General features: G+C 44.3%; 1 protein-coding gene across 1 annotated transcript in view; it reads left to right on the top strand.

Annotated features, from left to right (window-relative positions):
- Positions 1–8,072: 8,072 nt before the first annotated feature.
- LOC104274110 (homeobox-containing protein 1-like) overlaps positions 8,073–20,660 on the top strand; it is a gene marked incomplete at its 5' end in the record, with an annotated part of 37,344 nt that continues 24,756 nt past the window's right edge. Inside the window, 3 exons of the mRNA XM_009869645.1 lie at positions 8,073–8,233; positions 8,321–8,431; positions 14,990–15,143. Coding sequence (XP_009867947.1) covers positions 8,073–8,233; positions 8,321–8,431; positions 14,990–15,143 — 426 coding nt within the window. The remainder of the gene's footprint in view (positions 8,234–8,320; positions 8,432–14,989; positions 15,144–20,660) is intronic.

The following is a 20,660-nucleotide window of genomic DNA, read 5'->3' as shown; positions in this document are numbered from 1 at the left end:
TTTGGTTACATATTGTAACCCAAGACACAGCTGAACAGCCTCAGGTCCCTCAGCCGCTCCTCAGCACACTTGGGCTCCAGACCCTGCCCCAGCTCCGCTGCCCTTCTCGGGACACGCTCCAGCCCCTCCATGTCTTTAGGATGAAGGCTTGCTGGTAACACACAGATAGCTCAATCCCGTGTTACATGTCTTTATTCTCTTTTTTTAACTGAAGCTTGAATAAGGATCTTTAAATAGATCGTTTTTAAGATTCCTTGATGACTAGGAATGCCAAACCAGCAGGAGAGAAGTTGTTCTTTTATGATATTTTCAAGTGTTCGAAATGTCATAAGAACCCATCTGCCTGGGAGATCTGGGTTTGCAGCCGTGCCAGCAGTTGAGGTAGGCAGGCAGAAATGGCTGCTTGAGCCATGGAGCCAAGAATTCTTTCCACCTCTCCTGCTCACCTCTGTGATCATGAGCAAAATTACGTGGCATTCCCTGGTTTCAATTTCATCTGTAAAATCATGAGATTAACATTTTGTGTAACTCTGCGGAATATTATTATTTTTATCAGGTGTTTGCGTTACTACTTAAATTAAATGCTAAGTCTAGTTGCTTAAATTGTTCCTGAACTGTGAAGTTTTGGTAGTTAGTGGGTCCCTTTCTTGCTTTTGTACAGTCTTTGCCTGAGTATAGTGTTGGAATAACCCACCTCTAAATTAACCTCTGGATAGCACCCATCAAGTCTACCAGCAAATCAAATTAGCTTCCCCTTCAGAAGAAGTAATGCAAAGAGGAAAAAATGGCAATAAAATAGTTTGGTGAGCACAAGCCAGCATTTTCCTTTGGGTAGTGGCACTACGGCTTGCGGGACCATTGAATCGGAATCACCCCGCCAAATGTAAGAGAGTGTCTGTCAGTAAAAGGAACTGATCTAATTATAATTAATTAGGTTTCTTCAGGCACATCTTGATACCTCTGCAGGCAAACTGTAGGGAAGTTAAGACCAGGCTCTTCATACCTGGTCGTATTGCTCCATCCTCAACCTCTTCTCTGGGATTTCAGTAGTTAAGGCCATTAAGTTGGCGTTTAGCTTTTGGGAGCTTTCATAGCTTGCCAGGCTCTTCCTCCTGTGAGTAAATGACACCTCCTATGTGACGTGGGGGGAATCGCAGAATCACTCGCACAACGATCAGAGAAAATACTCGTAGACGTCTCTTTCGAGCCTGTCAGCGGGACAGATCGAAGGCTGAACCAATGGCGCTGTGTTATTATCTTTGTTTCAAGTCAAATCAATGGGGAACCAGGTAGATCTAAAAGTTAAATGGCTCCGTCCTTTTGCAGCTCACCCAGGAGTGTTTCCACGGACCTTTCAAATAAGGAAGGACAGTGGTATTTTGCACGGGATGCAGTTTCTGTGATGCCCCAGCCTCTTCCTCGCTCTGCCCTTTGCAGTTAATTGTGTCGTCCTCCGTAAGCTTGGTGCGAAGGTCCAGGGGAGCCGATTCGTTTTAAATATAACCCACGGCCTTGTGTGAGCAGATGTGCAGTACTTATGTGCCTCTCTTAAGTACATAGTTATGGCTTATCTGAAAGAAATAGTAATTCTCAAAGAGATATTTGAAGGGACCAGATTAAAGAGCGTGTTCAGCACTACTGAGGAGAAACATCAGCTTCCTTTCAAAAGCACAGTGCGGTGAAGAGTGACTGAAAATAGCTCGGGACAGAGATCCGGAGCAGAGAGTGCTCTCCCAGGGCTCTCACATCCAGGGATGTCTTGGGCCTGATGAGTGCTGGTTGACTTACGTGTTCTTCAGATGTATCCAACATCTCTTCCCATTCGGCCGTGGAACAGGCTCCCAAGGAAGGCCTGGAAACCACTCTGGAGTCCTTAAAAAAACAACTTGTATAGACAGAGGTAATGCATTGTGAATGTATGATCCCAAACGGTCTCATCTCAGTATTTACAAACTTAATCTTAGTGGTAAAGCTCTTCTGTAAATCATTCAGTAAGCAAGAAGAAAAATAGATAAATAAAATCCAAAGAGTGGTCAGTAGCAGATGACGTAGGGGAGGACCACAGGAGTGATATGAGACCTTTCGAGAATACTCCTCAGCCTGCAGTGATCAGTGTCGTAGGGTCCTCTTTATTATCATAGAATCACAGACTGGCCTAGGCTGGAAGGGACCTTAGAGATCATCTAGTCCAACCTCCCTGTCATGGGCAGGGACGCCTCTCAACTAGATCAGGCTACTCAAGGCTCCATCCAACCTGGCCTTGAACACCTCCAGGGAGGGGGCAGCCACAACGTCTGTGGGCAATTTATTCCAAAGTCTGGCCGCCCTCGCACTGAAGAGTTTCTTCCTAAGGTCCAATCTAAATCTATTCTCCTTCCACTTAAACCCCTTCCCCCTTGTCCTATCAATGGACACTCTTGTAAAAAGTCCCTCCCCAGCCTTCCTCTAGGTTCCCTTCAGGTATTGGAAGGCAGCTGTTAGGTCCCCCCAGAGTCTTCTCTTTTCCAGACTGAACAACCCCAGCTCCCGCAGCCTGTCCTCGTAGCAGAGCTGCTCCAGCCCCTGGATCATCCTTGTGGCCTCCTCTGAACACGCTCCAACAGATCCACGTCCCTCTTACGGTTGGGACACCAGAACTGGACACACTGACGCGGAACCCTCTTCTGGCCAGCAAAGAGGCTGTGGAAGAGTGTCACGGGGCAGTTCTGCAAGAACAGGTCAGGAACCCACAGAGGTTGATGTGCACACAGCCTCCAGCACCGTTCCACGTAAGAAAAACCTAGCAAGCTGTTGCTGAAGGCTGTAGTGCAGATGTTGGGCACATCCACCAGCCTGCATCAGCTGGGAAGTCACTTGTTTAGCACTTGAAATGAGCACAGAATAGCGTGGCCTCAGCTTTTAGCATTTGTCTCTTCTGCCCTGGGAAGAGAGGCAAAAAAAGAAATGAAAAATTTGTGTCTGGCTCTGTCCAGATGGAAAGTTGTTTGGCATAGCTACCCATGCCGTCAACTTTCTCCTTTCAATCTCTACCAGTTTCTTTGCTACTCTAAAAAAAACCTGTGCGTGTGATAGAAGGGGAGAATGTCGTGGAGAGGGGGAAAGAATAATAGTGGATCTGAGCAGTGATATTAGACCTTTAGCTAGGAACCGAAAGCTTTGCTTCCTTTTCTTCTTTACAGCTGAGTTTGGAATTGGCCAGGTTGGACATACATGTGATGAACTTGAGTGAAAGCAGTACCTGTGCATGTCTTGGAATTGCAGGTCTTGGATGAGCTTATCAGAGAGTTTAATGTTTCGCTGGTGTTTATGGCCATATTTGTCCTCCTTCTGTATCTTGTTGTGATCTGTCCTTGGGGCAGGAACCTCTCCGGCAACTTCTGCCTCTCAAAACTTCCATTTTACATTATTTTGATAATTCTTCAGGCCGCTTAGGATTTTGGTCTGAAGTAGCTTTCTCATTTTGCTCATCTTGATTTTAATATTGTGATGCACTTCCAGAATACGCATTTTTGCGTGAGCCACAACCCTACAAAGCACGCCAGGCAGCCCTGTATTTACAGACTCCGCAACAGCAAACATCTTCTTCATTGGTTTTTCCTGTGGTGCAGAGCAAGGGGATGGGAAGAGATGGAGAGGGAGGATACGCCAGAGACGGACCCAGAGCTGAAGGTTAAAGTCAACTGTTGCAGTAGAAAAAGATTTTTAGGCTTGCGTAGTCTCTAGAAATTTCCCAGAAACTTGAAAAGTCCTTTCAGTAATGAATCTGCTGGGGAAAATTAAACCTGGAAGACATTCTACAGGACTCCCTTGCATACTGAGAGAGGAGGGTAGAGTGGAAAATGGTAAGAGAGTGTTAAATGGTGACTCGAAAATAAAGGAATGATTGATAAGAAGCAAAAACTTAGCGTAACTCTTATTAGTGCTGGTCCTAAATACAGGAGCTGCTTTTTATAGAAACTTTTTTAATGTTGTCTGTAATAAGATAAACAAGAAGCACTTGGGTTGGGCTCTGTATAAATAATCTCCTACTGATAAGAAAAATGACAGTATAAACAGGAGCTAATATTTTTTTCCTATCTTGTTATTTGAAGCTCCTTTTAACGTAGCTGCAGCTTACTCGGGGGGTAGGTATTTAGCCCTACATGTGGCAGGTGAGATGCCAAATTTTTATCAAGAATAATTTGAAGCCGTGTGCAGCAATTTGCTTTAATTGCCACCGGAGTTGTGTCTGGGTACCAAGTAAGTTATGGTCAGAAAGCAAAGGAGAACGAGATAAATTTGAAAAAGAGAAGAATATGTAACACAGAGCTTTGCAGCGTGCAGTTCTGCCAACCTCCCTAATTCTGCTCGTACGATTCAGCCCTGTCCTAGTGTCTCTATTTTAATTGATACGAGCTCTTCAGGTCTTAGCTTTATATTATGCTAAACACATGAAGCCTCGAGGGCGGCCTTGAAGCGCTGCTGTAACGTACATAAAATCCCTTAAGGTTTGGAACCTACACACAGGGATGCTGAGCGAATGCAAACACAAACCAAGTGAAACTTAACTAGTTCCATCGTGAAGAGAATTGAGAAAATGACTGAATTGCTCATTGTCTGAAATGGCAAGAAACTGGATTTTGAAAAACGTTTTCCTTCCTTTTTTTTTTTGGTGTGACAGCACACGGTAAGATTTGTTTTTCCATGATTTTGATCTTTGCGGGTTTTCTGTAAACAAGCTTTGCTAATCTCCTAAATTGATAGATGTCCTTTGCAAACACGTATTCTATGTATCTAGGACGTTGCTTACAAACTGAAGAATTAAAACACAGTCAGTTACTTTCTTCTCCAAATCTGATTTATTCCAGGTGCTTCTAAAAATCTCTCCTGAAAGAAACATTAAAGAAATGCAAAGTAGAGTCGCTGAACAAATCTATCTGTGAAGGTGAAAACCAGTTACCAAAGGCTTGATGAATAGCACTTTTGAGGGTTATGAGCACATTTGTACTGCAGATACCAGTTGCCTTCTCTTGATGATGCATTTTGCCGTTGCTTTTATATATTTGAAAGGGAAACTTTTCCCCCAAGTAATTTCGGTGGGAGGGAGAGGGGCTGGCCAGAAGAGCATGCGTGTACCGGCATCTCCGTTTCAGTTATAATTAGGAAGTGTAATCTGCTAGGAGAAGGAGTGACGTGTGACACGAGAAGTCAATGTTTGAATTGTTATAGTCGTTTGCAATTACCACTTCTTTCTTCAGTGTATTCTGTGAGAAAACTAGTTGTCCTCATTACCATGCGGCCGTGTCCCTGCTGATGCCGAGCCCAGAGGATAGCGGGCTTCCTCGAGGTCCTTGGTTCCGTTTGAGAGTGAATTTCCTCAAGACAGCTGGATTTTCAGTTCTCCAGAGAACTTATTCATTAATCTGCTTCTGGCAGCAGGATGATTTCTTTTTTCCTGCCTGTGCAATTTCCTAAAGTCGCGTGATTACAGGCAATGTGACAGGATGGTGCTGGTGGTGGTACTCGTCGTTGTCCCTGGGAGTCAACTGTGTAAAACCCACTTGAAATGCAGGAAACTCTGACGTGACAATTTTTTTTTTTTAAATTGAAAGTAGTGAAGGATGGGTTTGCGATTAAGATGCTCTGCTGGGATCTGGGAGATCTTGGATCAATTCTTCTGCTACAGACGTTGCATGTGACCTTGAATCAGTCAAGCTGTCAGAATATATGGTTTTTGGGCTTCTAAACTGACCTGAGGTACAGATGAAGGTTATTTTATACCTTAAGAGCAAAAAGAGGAGGAGCAGTATAGTTAGAGAAAACCTTTAGGAAGCTCAGCTCTTATTACAGATCTCTGAAACATGGGAAGAGAAGAATAGAAACTGGAAAAGAATGATTGGAAATGGGACTTAAAAGGGTATTCTAGAGGTCACCCACTACATTTCTCTGACCAAAACCCAAGATCACCTGCGACGTCACCTGGGGTTTTGCAGCATTGCTGTGGAAGTCTGCTAGCCGGAGAAGAAAACGGGCTGTAGGGGTTTTTTGCTAATGCAAAAACCGCTCTGGACTGCACCGCTGTTCAGGAGATGCTGTAGTCAAATAATACCGTACTGAGACCTCGCAGTGCGCTCGCTGAATCCCTGCATCTCGGCGTCCTTTACAAAGCTCCATTTTGCGGGAACGACTTTAGGTGCGGTGAGGACTCGCAATGAGTCAGTTGTGGGCAGGGCGGCGCACAGCTTGAATCTTCTGCCGCCCGCTCCTTTGCTTTGTCTGAAGGGGCGAACATCTGTACGGCTTTATGGCAGTATCGGGTAGGCTCTTGAGCAGAATTGGGATTTTCCACTATATGACTCTTGTCGAAGATGCTTAATCTCTACTTACAACTTTTATCTACTGATGCTTTGCGTTTATATCTTAGGTTGTTAGCCACACGCTCAACAAACACTAATTTGCTGCAATAAGTCTAAGTGGGCTGTAGTAAACAAGTAAATTAATGGTGCTGTTACCCATTGATTAATAGGAGCCAGGCAGCCAGAAGCAGTGAGATACAAACATTTGTGTTCCACAGCACTGTGCTAAAGAAATGGCTTTTATAAATCATATTAAGAGGTGAAGAGCTGCAAATTTTCAAAACTTGGTCTTTCCACTGGCAGCGAGGCATCCAAATTGCATGATTTCAACTAGACTGATGCCTTGCTTGGGACCAGAGAGTTTTGTCAATTGACACTGACTTCTTTTAGTGTTAACTTGTATGATTCCCCAGTTGCCTGTGGTAAACTTGGCCAAATCTGTGGTTTGTGTTTGGTTAAATAATTTTACTAACCTAGTAGAGAATCAACTCAATTCTCTATCGCAGTGTAGACCCTGGGGTAGTCAGCTCTTGACTGTGCCAGCTGTTTCTGAACTCTTCCACTGGGGTCAAGGCAGCCTCTGGGAATGAGCGTTAAGAAGAAATAGAACTTCAATAGAAAAACAGGAAACAAATCCAACCCAGGGTGTTATGTGGGCAGAGCTCTGTTGAGTAGCAGTCAACTTCTGTACTCAAAGCAAAACACACCTAAGCCTCTTCCCCGGGACAATTAAAACTTAATAGGCTCTGGAATTCTGCGTAAGGAAGAAGAGTTGAGAGCATAAACGCTGGGACGTTAAAAATCTGGTTGGAGTAAACCCACCCCATTACAATACCTGAGAGGGAGTTTAATCATACTAAAGTTAACTAGCTTCGGTGTTCAACGTCAAAAAGAAAGAAAAAGCATAGTAAACCCCCTGTTTTAGAAGTGGTAAAACTACAGGGGCTTGTTTTTCTGGAGTTAAATATGATTATGAGATCTTATAAAACCTTGATGCGTCTCTAGAGGGGAGAGGTGGTGTTTTTTCTGTGTGAAAACCAACTTTCTACCTGCCTCCGTGCTGGCACCAAGCAGGTGGCGTTCAGTAGGCTGTTACTTGGAGCACCTCCTAAAACTGCAGCTCCCGGGAGAGTTTAGAAGTTGTTAACCCTTGCTGACAGCCAAAGATATTTTTGGAAGGCACAGGGAGAAGTACTACTTTGGTTATTCAGCAAGTTAGGTATTTTTTATATATTTTCAGATGAACCTATTGGGTTCATTTTCTTCCAGTCGCTTCTTTTCCTTTTCCACATTGATCCTTCATTCAGTGTCATGCTTTGCAAACGACTCTATGGTCTTATAGGGTTTTCTCCCCCGTTCACTGTTTTCTTAGAAGTCTTGCTTTACAAACTCTGGCATTTTTTGTCCCTGGTTTTGCCAGGATCCTGCCTGAATCCTGCTTTGCTGACAGGCAGCTGCCCTCCTGTTTTGTTTTCGGCTGTTATTGCTGCTGGTGATTGGCTTGCTCCGTTTCTGGGCTGATTCTGTGATATCACATAAACTATTTCTGTGTTTATCTCCCTTCTTGTTCAAGCACTGAATGTTGGTGATCTCCTAAGTATCGGTGTTTATACAGAATGGTGGGGGAGGGGCTTCTTCCCATTTCACAGGTGGAGAAATGTAAGAATCAGGGAAGGTGTGGACAATTCCATTCAGTGGTAGATCCTGCTTCGCAGTCTGTTCCCTCTTTGCTTGTAGGTCGATTGTGCGGATTCGAGGATTTACCTCGAGGAAGGTTGAAAATAACAACAGGGAGAAGTTAAAGCGGTTGGGGATGGGGCGGATGTGCTCGAACTTTCTGCTTTTTCTGTTTGAAACGTTACGAGTTCCTGGGTTTTGTAAGACAATGCCCTCTATCAGTATGTGAACCACTTAAAACTGTTTTAAAAAGAACAAGTTTTCTCTTTCTCTCTCTTTTTTGTTTGTTTTGTTGTGGTTTTTTACAGGAATCAGTCAGAGCCGGATCTCCCATTGGCTGCTGCAGCAGGGGTCAGACCTGAGTGAACAGAAGAAAAGGGCATTTTACAGGTGGTACCAGCTTGAGAAGACAAATCCTGGTAAACAAATACAGCCTAAACATCTCCTGCTGTTTTACTTACGGAAAAGAAGCCTTTTGTCGCTCTTTTATCACTGATGATTCATGTCTTGGTCTGGTGTACTGTAGAGCTGTTCCCTCTGGCCAGTTTATTTTTTTACGAGGGTAGGAACAAATGCCCACTTTGCTTTGCAGCAGGTGATCCAGAGCTGTCTGTCCAGCTCCTTGGCCACAGTTCCTCGCCCTGGCCTCTCACCGCTGGCTAACTGGGAATCAGAAGCCATCGGTGAAGCTGTAGCCAGCTAACGTGAAATACATGCCAAGGTTCTTCAGAATGATGAGATAGAACATGCTAATGATGGCTGCGTAATAAAAAGTTGCAGCGAAAAGCCCACATTTCAGCAGAGAGGAACTTTGGGATAACTTCAGAGGATTTGGGATTGGATCTCAAGCTCATGGATGGGGTGTTGATAGAGTGATAACTTGGAGTTGGGCCTCAAATCCCACCTCCTTCTCCAAATCTCAAAATAGATCTTAAATATAAAAAGAGGAGTAAAGCTCCTCATTATCTTTAACTAACCAGCAATCTTCAGAATCACAACTGAATTAATTTCATTGCATTGTTCTTCTCCACAGATTTTGTTTGACCACAGTTCTTGTTTTTCCCTTTCGCGGTTTTATTGTAAAGATAAAAATATTTACATTTAATTTCCTTTAAACAATGACACGATTAAATTAACTCTGTAATTGTTTTAGGAATTTAACTCTCAGGCTCTCTAATGTGAACTTGGCTTCAATATCTAGAATTCTATTAAGAAAAATTCCAGTGAAAACAAATCCTCAAAACTTCTACTTCTTGTGTAAGCTGAAAATCAAGAGGCTCCAGCTGCCAGCTGGCCTGAGAAGACTTTCAGCTCAAGTTGGTTACGTTCAAAGTGACAGCTCAGCCCGTCCTTTCTATTAAGCATCTAGAAAATGATTTTAAAGAAGGGAAGTGCTGAGGGGTTTGAGGTGCTGGCAAGCTGCAGGGCTCGCCTGGAAGCCTTCGTTTTGCCGTGGCTGGAATCGTGATGCCGAGGGCCAGCAAAGTCACCGGAGACAACCTCTCAGTATCAGCTGCTTTGAAAACCTCAGATTGTACCCTACGACATAACTCCGGACCGTTTCCCTTTGATGGAAGGTGTTACTTCCAAAACAGGGAGAGCTAAAGGTTTTTTGGAAGGTGTGTTTTGGAAAAAAATCAAACACCCAAAGTCCTCTCCTTACGATGAGAACTGTTGTGTGGGTCTTTCCTACAGCCTTGCATCTTGTCTTTCCAATGTCATTTGGAGCTGTTTAAGAAACAGATTCTGTGCTGGGATAAGTGAAGCCTTGTCAAACTTAGCGCTAAAATCTTTACTCTTAACCTTCTTTCTCTCTCCATATCCACAAGCTCACATCTTCTGTGTCCTTTCCCTCTTGAGAAGTACCTGAGGAAGGAAGACTAGCAAACACCAAAGGTTCTGCTTTAAATTAAAATGAACCAGCATTAACCTCTACATTTCTGATCCACTGTCTTGCTGAGGTCTTGTTCGTTTTTCGTTATACACACAGAGAAAAATTTCTAGAACCTTCTTTTCAAATAAGAGATCTTACAAACTGTTTTTCAGAGGCATAAAAGGCAAAATGACTCCTCCATCTATACCAAGGGCCTATTTGCATGCACTTAAATTCTGTTTAGAACCAAACAACATTTGAATTCCTTTTAGAGGCTGAAGTGTAGGGGAGAACCCTCAGTTTTCCCATAGCGGTTGGGAAAATCGACTTGAGCAAATGGGTGTGCTCTTTATTGTAGGATAATCCACTGCTTTGAATTATTGCCGTCTGCTATGTTGCAGGTCAGACTGGCTAGCCAAGAGAGAGTTCACACGCCTATGTGCACGTGTGTACAGCGTATTAAGGAAGGTACCAGCCTTGTCCAAAGCACTTGGGATTTAAATTACTGTTATAAAACTAATTTGGAGCCAAAGTTTTGGATGCTACTTAGAGCATCCCGTGATTAGTCGACTCAGCTAGTTGTTGTGCTGCCTTCTTTGGAGTCAGAAAATGAGGATATTTGTAGGGCCTCCTGCCGTGTTCACACAGAAGCGATGCCACCGCTGCACTCTCTCTAGAGTGTAAAACATTTTCCTCCTTTGAAGAAACTTAAGAGATTCAATGTCTGGCACGTGTTTCTCCTATTCACTCACTTACTAGGAAGTGACATTGGGCTTTGTATTCTGATACGTCCCTTCTTTTCCAGCTCCAGCTGCTCAGAATAAAATCTCTGTCCTTCTCCCTGACGGACAGAGTGAGGTCTCTGCACAGAAGCACCTGTGCACTCGAGTTCCCGAGGGGCAAAGTGCCCCTTGAATTCCTTATTTTGAAAACTGGATCATCAGAGGAAGTCTGTTTTCAGACTGAATTTGTCTGTGTAATAATGGAAAGAAAACTATTGCTTAAAACCGAAACTATTTTGAAGGACTAGGACACCAAACCTAATCAGTTTCTGAGCTGTAAAGAATAGTTGTTCCATGAGGAAGGGACTGGAGATTCGATTGTTTATTTCCATGGGTAATCTCTATATTTCTTCTGCCTTTGGTGGTGGGTGTTCAAGCACCAGCAGACTGGAACATTGCAAAAGAGACTTAAGTCTCATGAGTCAGAAGAAAACCCCACACCAAATTTCCTACTGTATGCAATAATCTTGCCCAAAAATCTCTTGTACAGCGTTTTCCTGGTAGGAGTGATGTTGGAGTTAATAGAAATGCTGCGAATTCCAGTCTACTAGTGATGTAAATTTTTCTGGAAAGAGTTGCCAATTAGGGTGAGAGGCAGTTTTTTGTTAAGGGGAAGAAGTCAGTGCTAAATGTTAGTGTTCAAAAGGTCTTTAATCCAAGTAATAGGGATGCTTTTCATTTAGATCGGGGTGGTTTTTTTGGATAGGCATCACATCTCTTGTGGTTTGTAGAGGACTGAGAGCATGTTGGCAGTACATAAACAATATATGCCTCAGAAGCCAGTATATGAGAGCATAGAGTCCTGATGATTTTTTTCAAAGCCCGTATGTTTTAAACAAATATTTTTTTCTTTTTACATTGGTGGTTGTTAGCCTGACTAGCTTGGCTGACACTGGGTCTTGGGCAACGAGAGTTGGAGTAACTTTAGCGTGTATTTTGCCTCAGTGTGCTGCAAACTGAAGCTGGCACCTCAAAATGATGTGTTGAAGTTACAGATGGATGCAGGCTGCTTCCATTTAGGCTGGATATTTATTTCTGCCAGTCTCCTGTGATAGAAAGGCAGCTGTGGTCACCTTGGAGAAAACCATGTACTCTTCCTCCTTGAACAAAAGGGAAAAAGAAAGATAGTTGTTATCGAGATGTAGCATCTCTTGTGTTATTCCCATAACAGTTCTTGTTTAGCTACAAAAGAAAAGCCTAGAAAAAATAAAAAAATCAGGGAGTGGATATCCCATGAGATTTGCACTGGGGACATATTGTTGGTGATTTGCTATTTCATGGAGCTGCAGAGAAAATAGTCCCTGCTCTGATCCTTCCCATCCAAGCAGTGAGCTCTGTAGGGAACCTTGTGCTGGGCAGGCTGCAGATTCAAATGTGGCCTGGCTCAGGAGTAACCAAAAGGTGTTTTATGATGTGATCTCCGGTCAGTCCAGCTAAAAATGAAGCGTGACATCTGTTCTTATCGGTATAATAGGTACTTGCTGCATGACTTGCTCCTAAATGTTTTTGTGGAGCTGGGAGATGGCCCGAGGCTTGCTCCAGCCCCTGTGTGACAGGACCTCGAGACGTGTGATGTGGATCAGCGATTGCACGTGATGCTTTTAAGAGCAACGCCCTTTCTTCAGGAGAGAGGCTGGGATGTGCTGAGAAGGCAGGTCTTTGCCACAAGGAATTCTGAGTGTCTGAGAGAGAGCTGCGTTCCGGCAGGAGCAGCATCGCTCTTGCCTCCTCTCCCCAAAACCCCACCTGCAGCATCCCTGAAGGCAAACCCTGCGTTTCAGAAAACGCTGGCTTGCACAACGAAAGCTGGGTATTGTTGCAAAAGGTACTCGGTGGTGGCAGGCAGTGAGAGATGTCACTTTTCGTTTTTCTCTGCGAAAGGAATTCTTCCCAGACAGTTCACCTCTCTACCCCGTACAGATGTCTTGCTTTTTGATGCATACCCTCAGAATCTCATACTGCATTTGCACCACTCACTCTGCTCCAGAGAGAAGTTTCTCTTCTTCTTAAAAGCTGTCGAGGGGTTCGTAAGAAGAACCTGACCTAGTAACTACGATATAACTTGCTAAGTTGTGAAGAGGTGGAGCCAGGCGGCGAGAAGATTGCAGCGGAGCGTTGGAAAAGCAGAATAAACGTGATCCCCAAGCGCTCGCTTAATTGAGGGGGATGAAGAAAAGCTCCACAGTTATTAAAAGTGGCACCCGTGCATGCGTCCTCTGCTTTTGCCACTCATAGACCCAAGAATGTTTTGGGCTTTTCTGCACATTCTGGCTTTACGCGTGTACGAGAGCAGTGGTAACGTGTTGCAATTCTCAGCGTCTTTCTCTCTTACCTGCTCCTGATACTGATGTTACCCCACAGAAAAGAGAAAGAAGTGAATTGATCTAGCAAAGCTACTGAAACAAAAAAAAACCCAACCAAAGCATTTTATATTCAGTAAGGGAACATAGCAGTAGAAGCAGCAAATTTATGCTTTAAAAGCAGGGTGTTTTCAGCCTTTGTCTGAAAAATCTTGGGCAGCCTTAATGGAAGTGCTCTGCCTCTCTTACCTTGATGTCAGGCATCGCTGTTTTTCCCGTACTCTGCCTGTGAGATGAAAACCTCAGGCAGGAAAAGTATATTGCTAAGACAATGCAGGGAAAGCTAATTTCTTGTATTGTTCTCCCCTGCGTCTGTTTTAAAATTTTAATTTTTTTAAGGGTTTTTTTTGAGTTGTTCGAAGTGTATTTAAAGCTTAGCAACTTGATACTGAACCAGACGCTGGTACTAGAAAGAGTAAGTAAGGAGCTTCCCTTGAAATGACCTCCCAATAAATTGGCAATACAGGATGTACTTCATGTGTCAGTAAAACTAAGTTATCTGTGTAGGCTCGTTAGCTGGGAATTAGTAAGAGTCACAGTCCGTCGTGCGTGCAAGGCAGAGATTGTGGCCTTCTCTTCCTCTACTCCTCTCCTGGGTAACATTTGTGAATTATTTTGGGCTCTGCCACCTAACACAGATGCAAGCCCCTGGCGGTAAGGAAAATATTCACTGTGCATTTCTGGAGAGGAACCCAGCCAAATGCATAAATAGCTAATTTCTTGCTTTTTAACCGTATGAATTTGTTTGTTCATTAAACTCTTTATGTTCCCTTAACCCTCTTCCTCTGTTTCAAATGAAACAAGCAGTGTTGTTTCACTAACACCCTGTGTTTTTGTGATGAAATCCTCACCGTTCTGAGCAAACCGGTGCACCCAGAGGGGTTTGCTGTCTCAGCCTTGCTTTGCCGTGTGCACGGTGCTCGATTCCTCCTGCGAGCAGAGCTGCCTGCTTCTCTTGCATCTAAGGAGGCCGGTTCAGCCCATGAATTCCAGTTGAGCTCGATAACGCCTATGGGATGGAAGTAGTGATTTATCTTCCCGTACCACTGGGTTTTATTTTTCTTTATTTGTCGCACACAAGAAGAGCTATTTCTTCCCTCCAGGGGAAGTCTCGGAGCACAAAGCTGTCCTTCAGAACATACCCTGGTTTTCGTACTGACGTGTCCTATGCCAGGTTCCCATCCTCACTGAGGGATATACAAAAGATCGGTCTCCCAGCATGTCTTGATTTATCTTGATTTACTAACTGAGAGGCTGTTGTGGAAGGAATCGGGGGTAAGTTTCAAAGGGCCTTCCCTGAGGGCCTCGTGCCAAGTCCTGTCTCTTGCTTGATGCTTTCCAGTTCAGGCTTCTTGAAAGGAGAAATGTATCCATAGAAGGGGGACAGAAGAGGAAAGGTGTGATGTTAATTTGCGCTCAGCGACTTTCTCAGGCAGCTCAGGAGCCCGTGTTCGCACAGGTCACGGGGTGTGTTCCTACTGGTGGAGCTCTTTCAGGCGTTCACTCAACTTTTCAGACTCCTTGAAATACCTTTGTTGTAAATTTACATTTCAGTTTCTGAGACTTGTACGATTAAATAGAAACTTGCTCTTTTCCCTTTTCGTGGCAGAAGAGATAGCAGCTCAACCTAAATAACTCCCAGCTGGGACTGAGTGTAGCTCACCCGTTCTGTAAGACACTCCTCTTGATGAAGACAGGACAGCTTTTTCTAAGTATCTTATCAGCTCACTTACGTCTCCCTTGGATTTCCACCGACACCTGATACTTGGCGGTTGGGGATGGGAACCCTCTGGCTTTGTGTATCTTTTCGGTGTCTTTGTTTGATAACGCTTTGCTTTTTTATCTTGAATGGTTTCATCATCTGTCTTGTCTTTTTTTTTTTTTTTTTCCCCCCATGAGCAGGAGTGAGAAAACGGGCGTGATTTTTAATCCACTAGGAAACACAGTATTTACTGTTCTCAGGGGCTACGTTAAGCATGAGACCCGCTCCTATCCCAATAGAAGAGCCAGAATGGAGACAGACGCCTCCCCCAGTCACAGCTACCTCTGGGACCTTCAGACTACGGCGAGGCAGTCGGTTCACGTGGAGAAAGGAGTGCCTGGCCGTTATGGAAAGGTATGTCACTTCGGGGTTACGGAGATGAGCATTTTAAAGCTGATATAAGTATCCTTTTTCCTGCTCTGGTGAACACCAACTTCAATGTCATGGATGTGTTTTAGCATCGCGCGAGCCAGTATCTAGATAATAGAGTAGGGGGAGCTATTTTGTCCCTTCTGTTGCTTAAAAAAAAAAAAAAGTTGTACTACTCTGGACACTCTCATTTTTTGTAGCCCTGAAAACGTTTTCTCCTTAGCTCAGTCTGAGAGTATTGGCGTTCAGCTCTTCCTTTACTTTTGCACAAACCTTTCTGTCTAGCCTAATCCAATCTGTCTTGGTGGGGCTCTGCACTCTCTTTATTTTCTGCATATCTCCTTTCCCAATTTACCGCTTCGTCCTCATGCATATCAAGTTATTTTATAGTTGATACTGGTGTTCTGGCGGCACTCTAATTGTTCAGGATGCAGAACTTTGCCTAACAAGCAGTAGATTCCTTGTCCAAAAAGGCTCTTACAACCCTTTTACATGGGAAGAGTACAGAGCAAAGTGGATCTTTCAAATACATATGCAGAGTGGCAGGTGATCATTAGAGCTCCCAGCTCTTCAGTCCTGCGGAGACGAAGCGCTCTCTGAGCCTGGTCTCCTGGCTGCCTGTGTGCTTTGCCTTTCCCTCTGCTTACAGTAATGTCTCTTTTGTGGGTAATATTGTGTGATAGAAAAGGGCTGGTGAACTCAGACGTAGTTTCGGGATGAATACTTACTTCTGTTAAGGACTAAATGACTGGGAGGGGTTTTCTTCCCTCCGAGGGTGCGAGGAACCTCCTTTCCCTGAAAGCACCACTGTGCTGCACTCCTCTGCTTTGCATCTCCATCGAGTCCTTGGCCAGCAGGTTTTTAAGATGTGCTTTTTCCCTTCCTGTACCGCTGCTCTTTCTTTTTGCTTGCACAAGGGTCCTTGGAACTGATTAAGTAGGCGAGTGTCTCCTTTTGCCTAAGCCAAGACCCAAATACTGAGCACCCCCAGGGACCCAAGCCTTTTTCCAAACAAGATGGACATATTTCTGTGGCCACAGGCCGTCACGGGGACTTTGTAGGGTTGAGACCAGTAACTGAGTGTTGGTTTCCCTGTTTTCCTGGCACTGCACCGATGTTTTCAGCTTTGACTGAGTGTTTCCACAAGTGAAATCGTGTAAATGTTTGAAATCTGTTCTGCTTTGCCAGACCCCACTAACGCAAAGTCCTGATGTCGGGTAGCACAGGGGTCTGTGTTTTCCTCATGACCCTCTCTGTGCCGGCACTGCCATGGGCAGCGTAGGATCTTCAGCACTTTGAAATGCTGGTGTGACTGTCCTGATTGCAGTCCGGAGAGTGACAGAAACGCCACAGCTCTGTCTGCCTTCAGCAGAATGCCATCTCCTTGTTAACCCTGCGCCTGTGAAATACTGGGTTGTTCTGATGGAGAGTTAGAGCTCTTTGAGCACAGACATTTCTCCTCCTTGGTTTCTGTCTGGCCTAAAGGGCGATAACAGCCATTATTCGGTGTTTGGATCATGGTGCTTTCTTTGTGCTAGGTGCTGTGGAAACGCAGAGCACAAGGAGAAAGCTAAGCAAGCACTACCCTGTCCTTCAGATCCCTCCCAAAGCCACTCTCTGCTGTGAGACTCTGAACAAGTCAGAAAACCTTTGGGGTGTGTCTGTTAGAAACGTGTGAGATTTGGTTTTGTGTATGGAAAGGAGCAAGTCGGTGTTGGAAATCATCCAGTTGTGTATGCAGATAGAAAATCAGTCGATCGAATTTTTCATTACCTTTCTTCTTCTTTTTTGTCATTCTTGGTTTTGTTTGCATTCTTGGTTTTGTCTTGTCTCATGCTCTGTAAGGTCTTTGTGGCTGAAGTTTTTTTCTTACTCTTCTGGTAGATGGAGACTCCTGCCACGTTGCCTTAATCCTGGCTTTAATATTAATTTGCAAAGCTCTTTTGTGGGTCACCGCAAGCCCTGAATTTCACAGACTCATCCGTGGGTACTGGAAAGAAAGTATGGCTGAGGAGTTTTACTTGAGGCAAGAACACAGTCAACTGGAGCTGTGGTAAAAGATTTGTGTGACAGTAAAACTACACCATAAAGCAAGTTGGGAATATGGTTGTTTAACTGTTAAGACTTTAATAGGCCTAGTTGAGCTGTAAAGGATGAGCTGTTTTATGTGACAAGTTTTGAAAGACTGGGAGGAAGACACTCTCTTGGGAGCCCTTGGAAGAAGGTAACTAATTTCACTTACAGGTCACTGGAGTCTTCCAGGCTTGGATGTAATAAGACTCGTAACAGCAGCCAGGCTGAAGGTAACCAGGCTCCTGCCTGGCCCAAGCAGGTCACTTGGTGCCTTAGGCTCAGGAATAAGCACTTGGCCCACTGAAATGGTGTTTGGCATTGCCTGGTGCCATCTATCCAGAAATTTGTGTTTTCCTCTGAAGGATTAGGTTTTGGCTGTGAGTGGAGGCATCTTACGCTGTTTAATGGATTGTTTTCCTTGATTAAATGCAAGTTTCCTTGTGTTGCATTTGTAGGTCCTGCATCTGGGCAGGAACAACACCAGTCACCAGCACAGATCAGGGGACGTCCTGCTGGAAAGCAGCCCCATGGAGAAAGACCTTGGAGTGCCAGTGGGCAGGGAGTGTCCCTGGGACAGCCCCGTGCCCTGGTGGCCAAGAGACCAGTGGGATCCTGGGGGGCATTAAGAAAAGTGTGTCCAGCAGGGCTGGGGAGGTTCTCCTGCCCCTCTGCTCTGCCCTGGGGAGACACCCCTGGAACGCTGGGTCCAGTTTGGGGCTCCCCAGTTCCAGAGAGACAGGGACCTACTGGAGAGAGTCCAAGGGAGAGCTGCGAGGGGGATCAAGGGACTGAACATCTCTGCTGGGAAGAGAGACTGAGAGACCTGGGGCTGTTCAGCCTGGAAAGGAGACGGCTGAGAGGGGACCTTATTAACGTAGAGAAATATCTGAGGGGGGAGGGTCAAGGGGAGATTCAGCATCTGGATGCGCTGCTGGGCGCACCCACGGATTTAGGCATCTAGTTTTGAACCTCTTGATTTGGGAACCTCAGTGAAGCGCTTGTTCATCTGGGCTTCTGTCTCTTCAGCAAGGGGAAACGGAGATCTGGAAGACATTTCCATCCCCCTGAAGCAACTCATGCGAGGGCTGCGTGCACCTTCCTCTCTGGCTACAAAGAGGAACCTTCTGCAGTTAAACCTGATTTTGGTGATTTAGTCCAGTGCCCGACTATAAGAGGGTTGAATCTAGACTTGATTTGCTTCTAGGAGGAGGCTCTGCCACTACAAATGCACAGCACCGGTCGGATTTGGCCTGTTTGAATGAGAAGGGTGAGGGTTGAAGACTAATTTTACTTTTTTTTTTTTTTTTTTAAAGATAGAAATCAACAGAAATTCCAGTGCAATCAATTATTATATTGGTGCCAACCTGATACAATTAAGATTAAAGTTAGGGTCAGCACATATACTTGAATGTCTAATGTACATAAGTGTTCGTATACAGGGGATGTGTATTAAAGAAACTAATTGGTTTATACTGGGTTTCCAGAATGCTGCTTGCGGTTTCTGTAATTCAATTCTCCGGTCCTTACTGCTTTTTTGGAAATTCTCCCAGGGTAGTTTATTAGTCGCTAGGCTTAGGTTTCGGACAATAGATTCAGGTCTCTTTCTCCATCTCTCCTTCCTATTTTTTTTTTTTTTTAATATCTCTCGAATATTTATGCTCTGAAGGTTGAGAGGAGCAATAGTTCCAGAAAGTAAAGTTCTATATTTAACTGCAGACTAGGTGTGGTTCAGACAACTGCAGTGCAAGCTCCCTCTCGCTGCTGTGCTGGTGATATCAACCTTGACCTGTTCTCTTCTTGAGCCTCCTGCTCATGAAATATTCCGAGTTTCGTGTGTGCTGATGTTGTCGTGTGGCTTTACCCTCCTTTGGGAACAGAGCTAAGACTACAATAGTCCTTTCTGTGAAAACCTGAGGTTAAACTTGAAAGTCTGTTTCTGCTTCAGTTTCGTGTTCTTCTTCATTGTGTCTTGTCCCACAGTTAATTTTTTTTTTCTTTTCTCTGCTTTACTACTTCTTTCAACCTCTCTCATTAGGACTGCAACACTGAAAATTCCCTTAGGTTTTTCTCTTTTTTTAATGAAGCTGTGTTGTCTTGTCTATCTTTTATTTTTATTTTTTTAGAAAGTGATTTGTGCTTCTCCTCTAATCATATGTTGGAGTTGAAGTTTGTCATCTTTTTCTGGAAAAAAAAACATCTAAGATTGGCAGCAGAATTGATGACTGTATTATACCCATTTTAAGGCACTTTTGTTGAGTGCCTTTAAAGACTGGGGAGGTGGTGGGGGGGGAAGTTGAGTGTTGTTTTTTAAGTATATGCTTTATCCAAAGATTAAATTAAAATAACTGTAAATTCTGCTCTAAACAAAATGAATAATTCATCAGTTGAAAGTATTTCAGTTTGCGCAGAGAGCAGAGACTTGGCTTTCTGGTTGAGGGTTATTTGGTTTGATTTTATGGGTCTGTTTTTCTGTTTTAACACTTGTCTGTGCTTTTGAAGCATCCTTTTGTAAAGATGTAGGTGCTATAGACACCTATTATCCCCAGTTCATAGATGGCAAAAGAGAGTCAGGTGTTCCACTTGGCTTTGTCATCCCAGGCAACTTTCTTCGTAAGAAAATGGGTTTAGATTTCTCAAGATACCGAGGGTTTAGTTTCGTGATGTACCTGAGCTGAATTAACAGTTTGTCGCCGTCTCCTCCATGGGTGTTATCCCGTCTCATCGCACTTCTCAATTCCTCCTCCTCAGTTTCCCTGCTCCGGTCAGCCTTCGTTGTGCCAGATACATTTCTTGTCCGATGGAAAGAGCAGCCAATTCAGTTGGATTTAGAAAAATTACATCCTTTTCTTTCCTCCTGCATTTTATTGAATTGATTCAGCAATGAGGGCGTGCCGCAACTGGGACGGGGCAAACGACAAGAATGCACAACTGAGACCACAGGGAAGAGGAAGTTTAGCAAAAAGATATACAAAGTTTCCGTGTCTGTTTGGGGTTTTTTTTGTTTGTTTGTTTTTCTTTAATCTGTTTGGGTTTGTTCTGATTCAGTTTGGTTTGGGTTGGATGAGTCCCTGGTTTGGTTAAAAGCGTGGTCGCGCTGACGGTTGTGCTGGCATCATGGAAGAGGAGAGGCGTCCGTTGGTTTTCGCCAAGGAGCGGGAATGTGTTACCCGGGCATCTCCACCAAATTCTTCACCTCATTTGACCAGGGGGTGTTCTTGATCCCTCTTTAAGGCAGGCCCAGTTTGGGGTGGAGATAGCTCCGTGCCAAAACCAGTCACTGCATTTCCTTCACCTCTCGCTTATGCTGTGGAAGATTTTGTATTATCTGCCATCCCTGAATCACAGAATTGTTGAGGCTGGCAAAGCCCTCTGAGACCATCAAGCCCAGCCTGTGACCCAGCCCCACCCCATGGGCCATAACAGGGCACC

This window comes from Apaloderma vittatum, unplaced genomic scaffold (genome assembly GCF_000703405.1).
Source record: "Apaloderma vittatum isolate BGI_N311 unplaced genomic scaffold, ASM70340v1 scaffold14765, whole genome shotgun sequence".
In the NCBI taxonomy this organism is placed as follows: Eukaryota; Metazoa; Chordata; class Aves; order Trogoniformes; family Trogonidae; genus Apaloderma; species Apaloderma vittatum.
The sequence above is the reverse complement of the archived record's forward strand: the minus strand, read 5'-3'. Positions and strand labels throughout refer to the sequence as shown.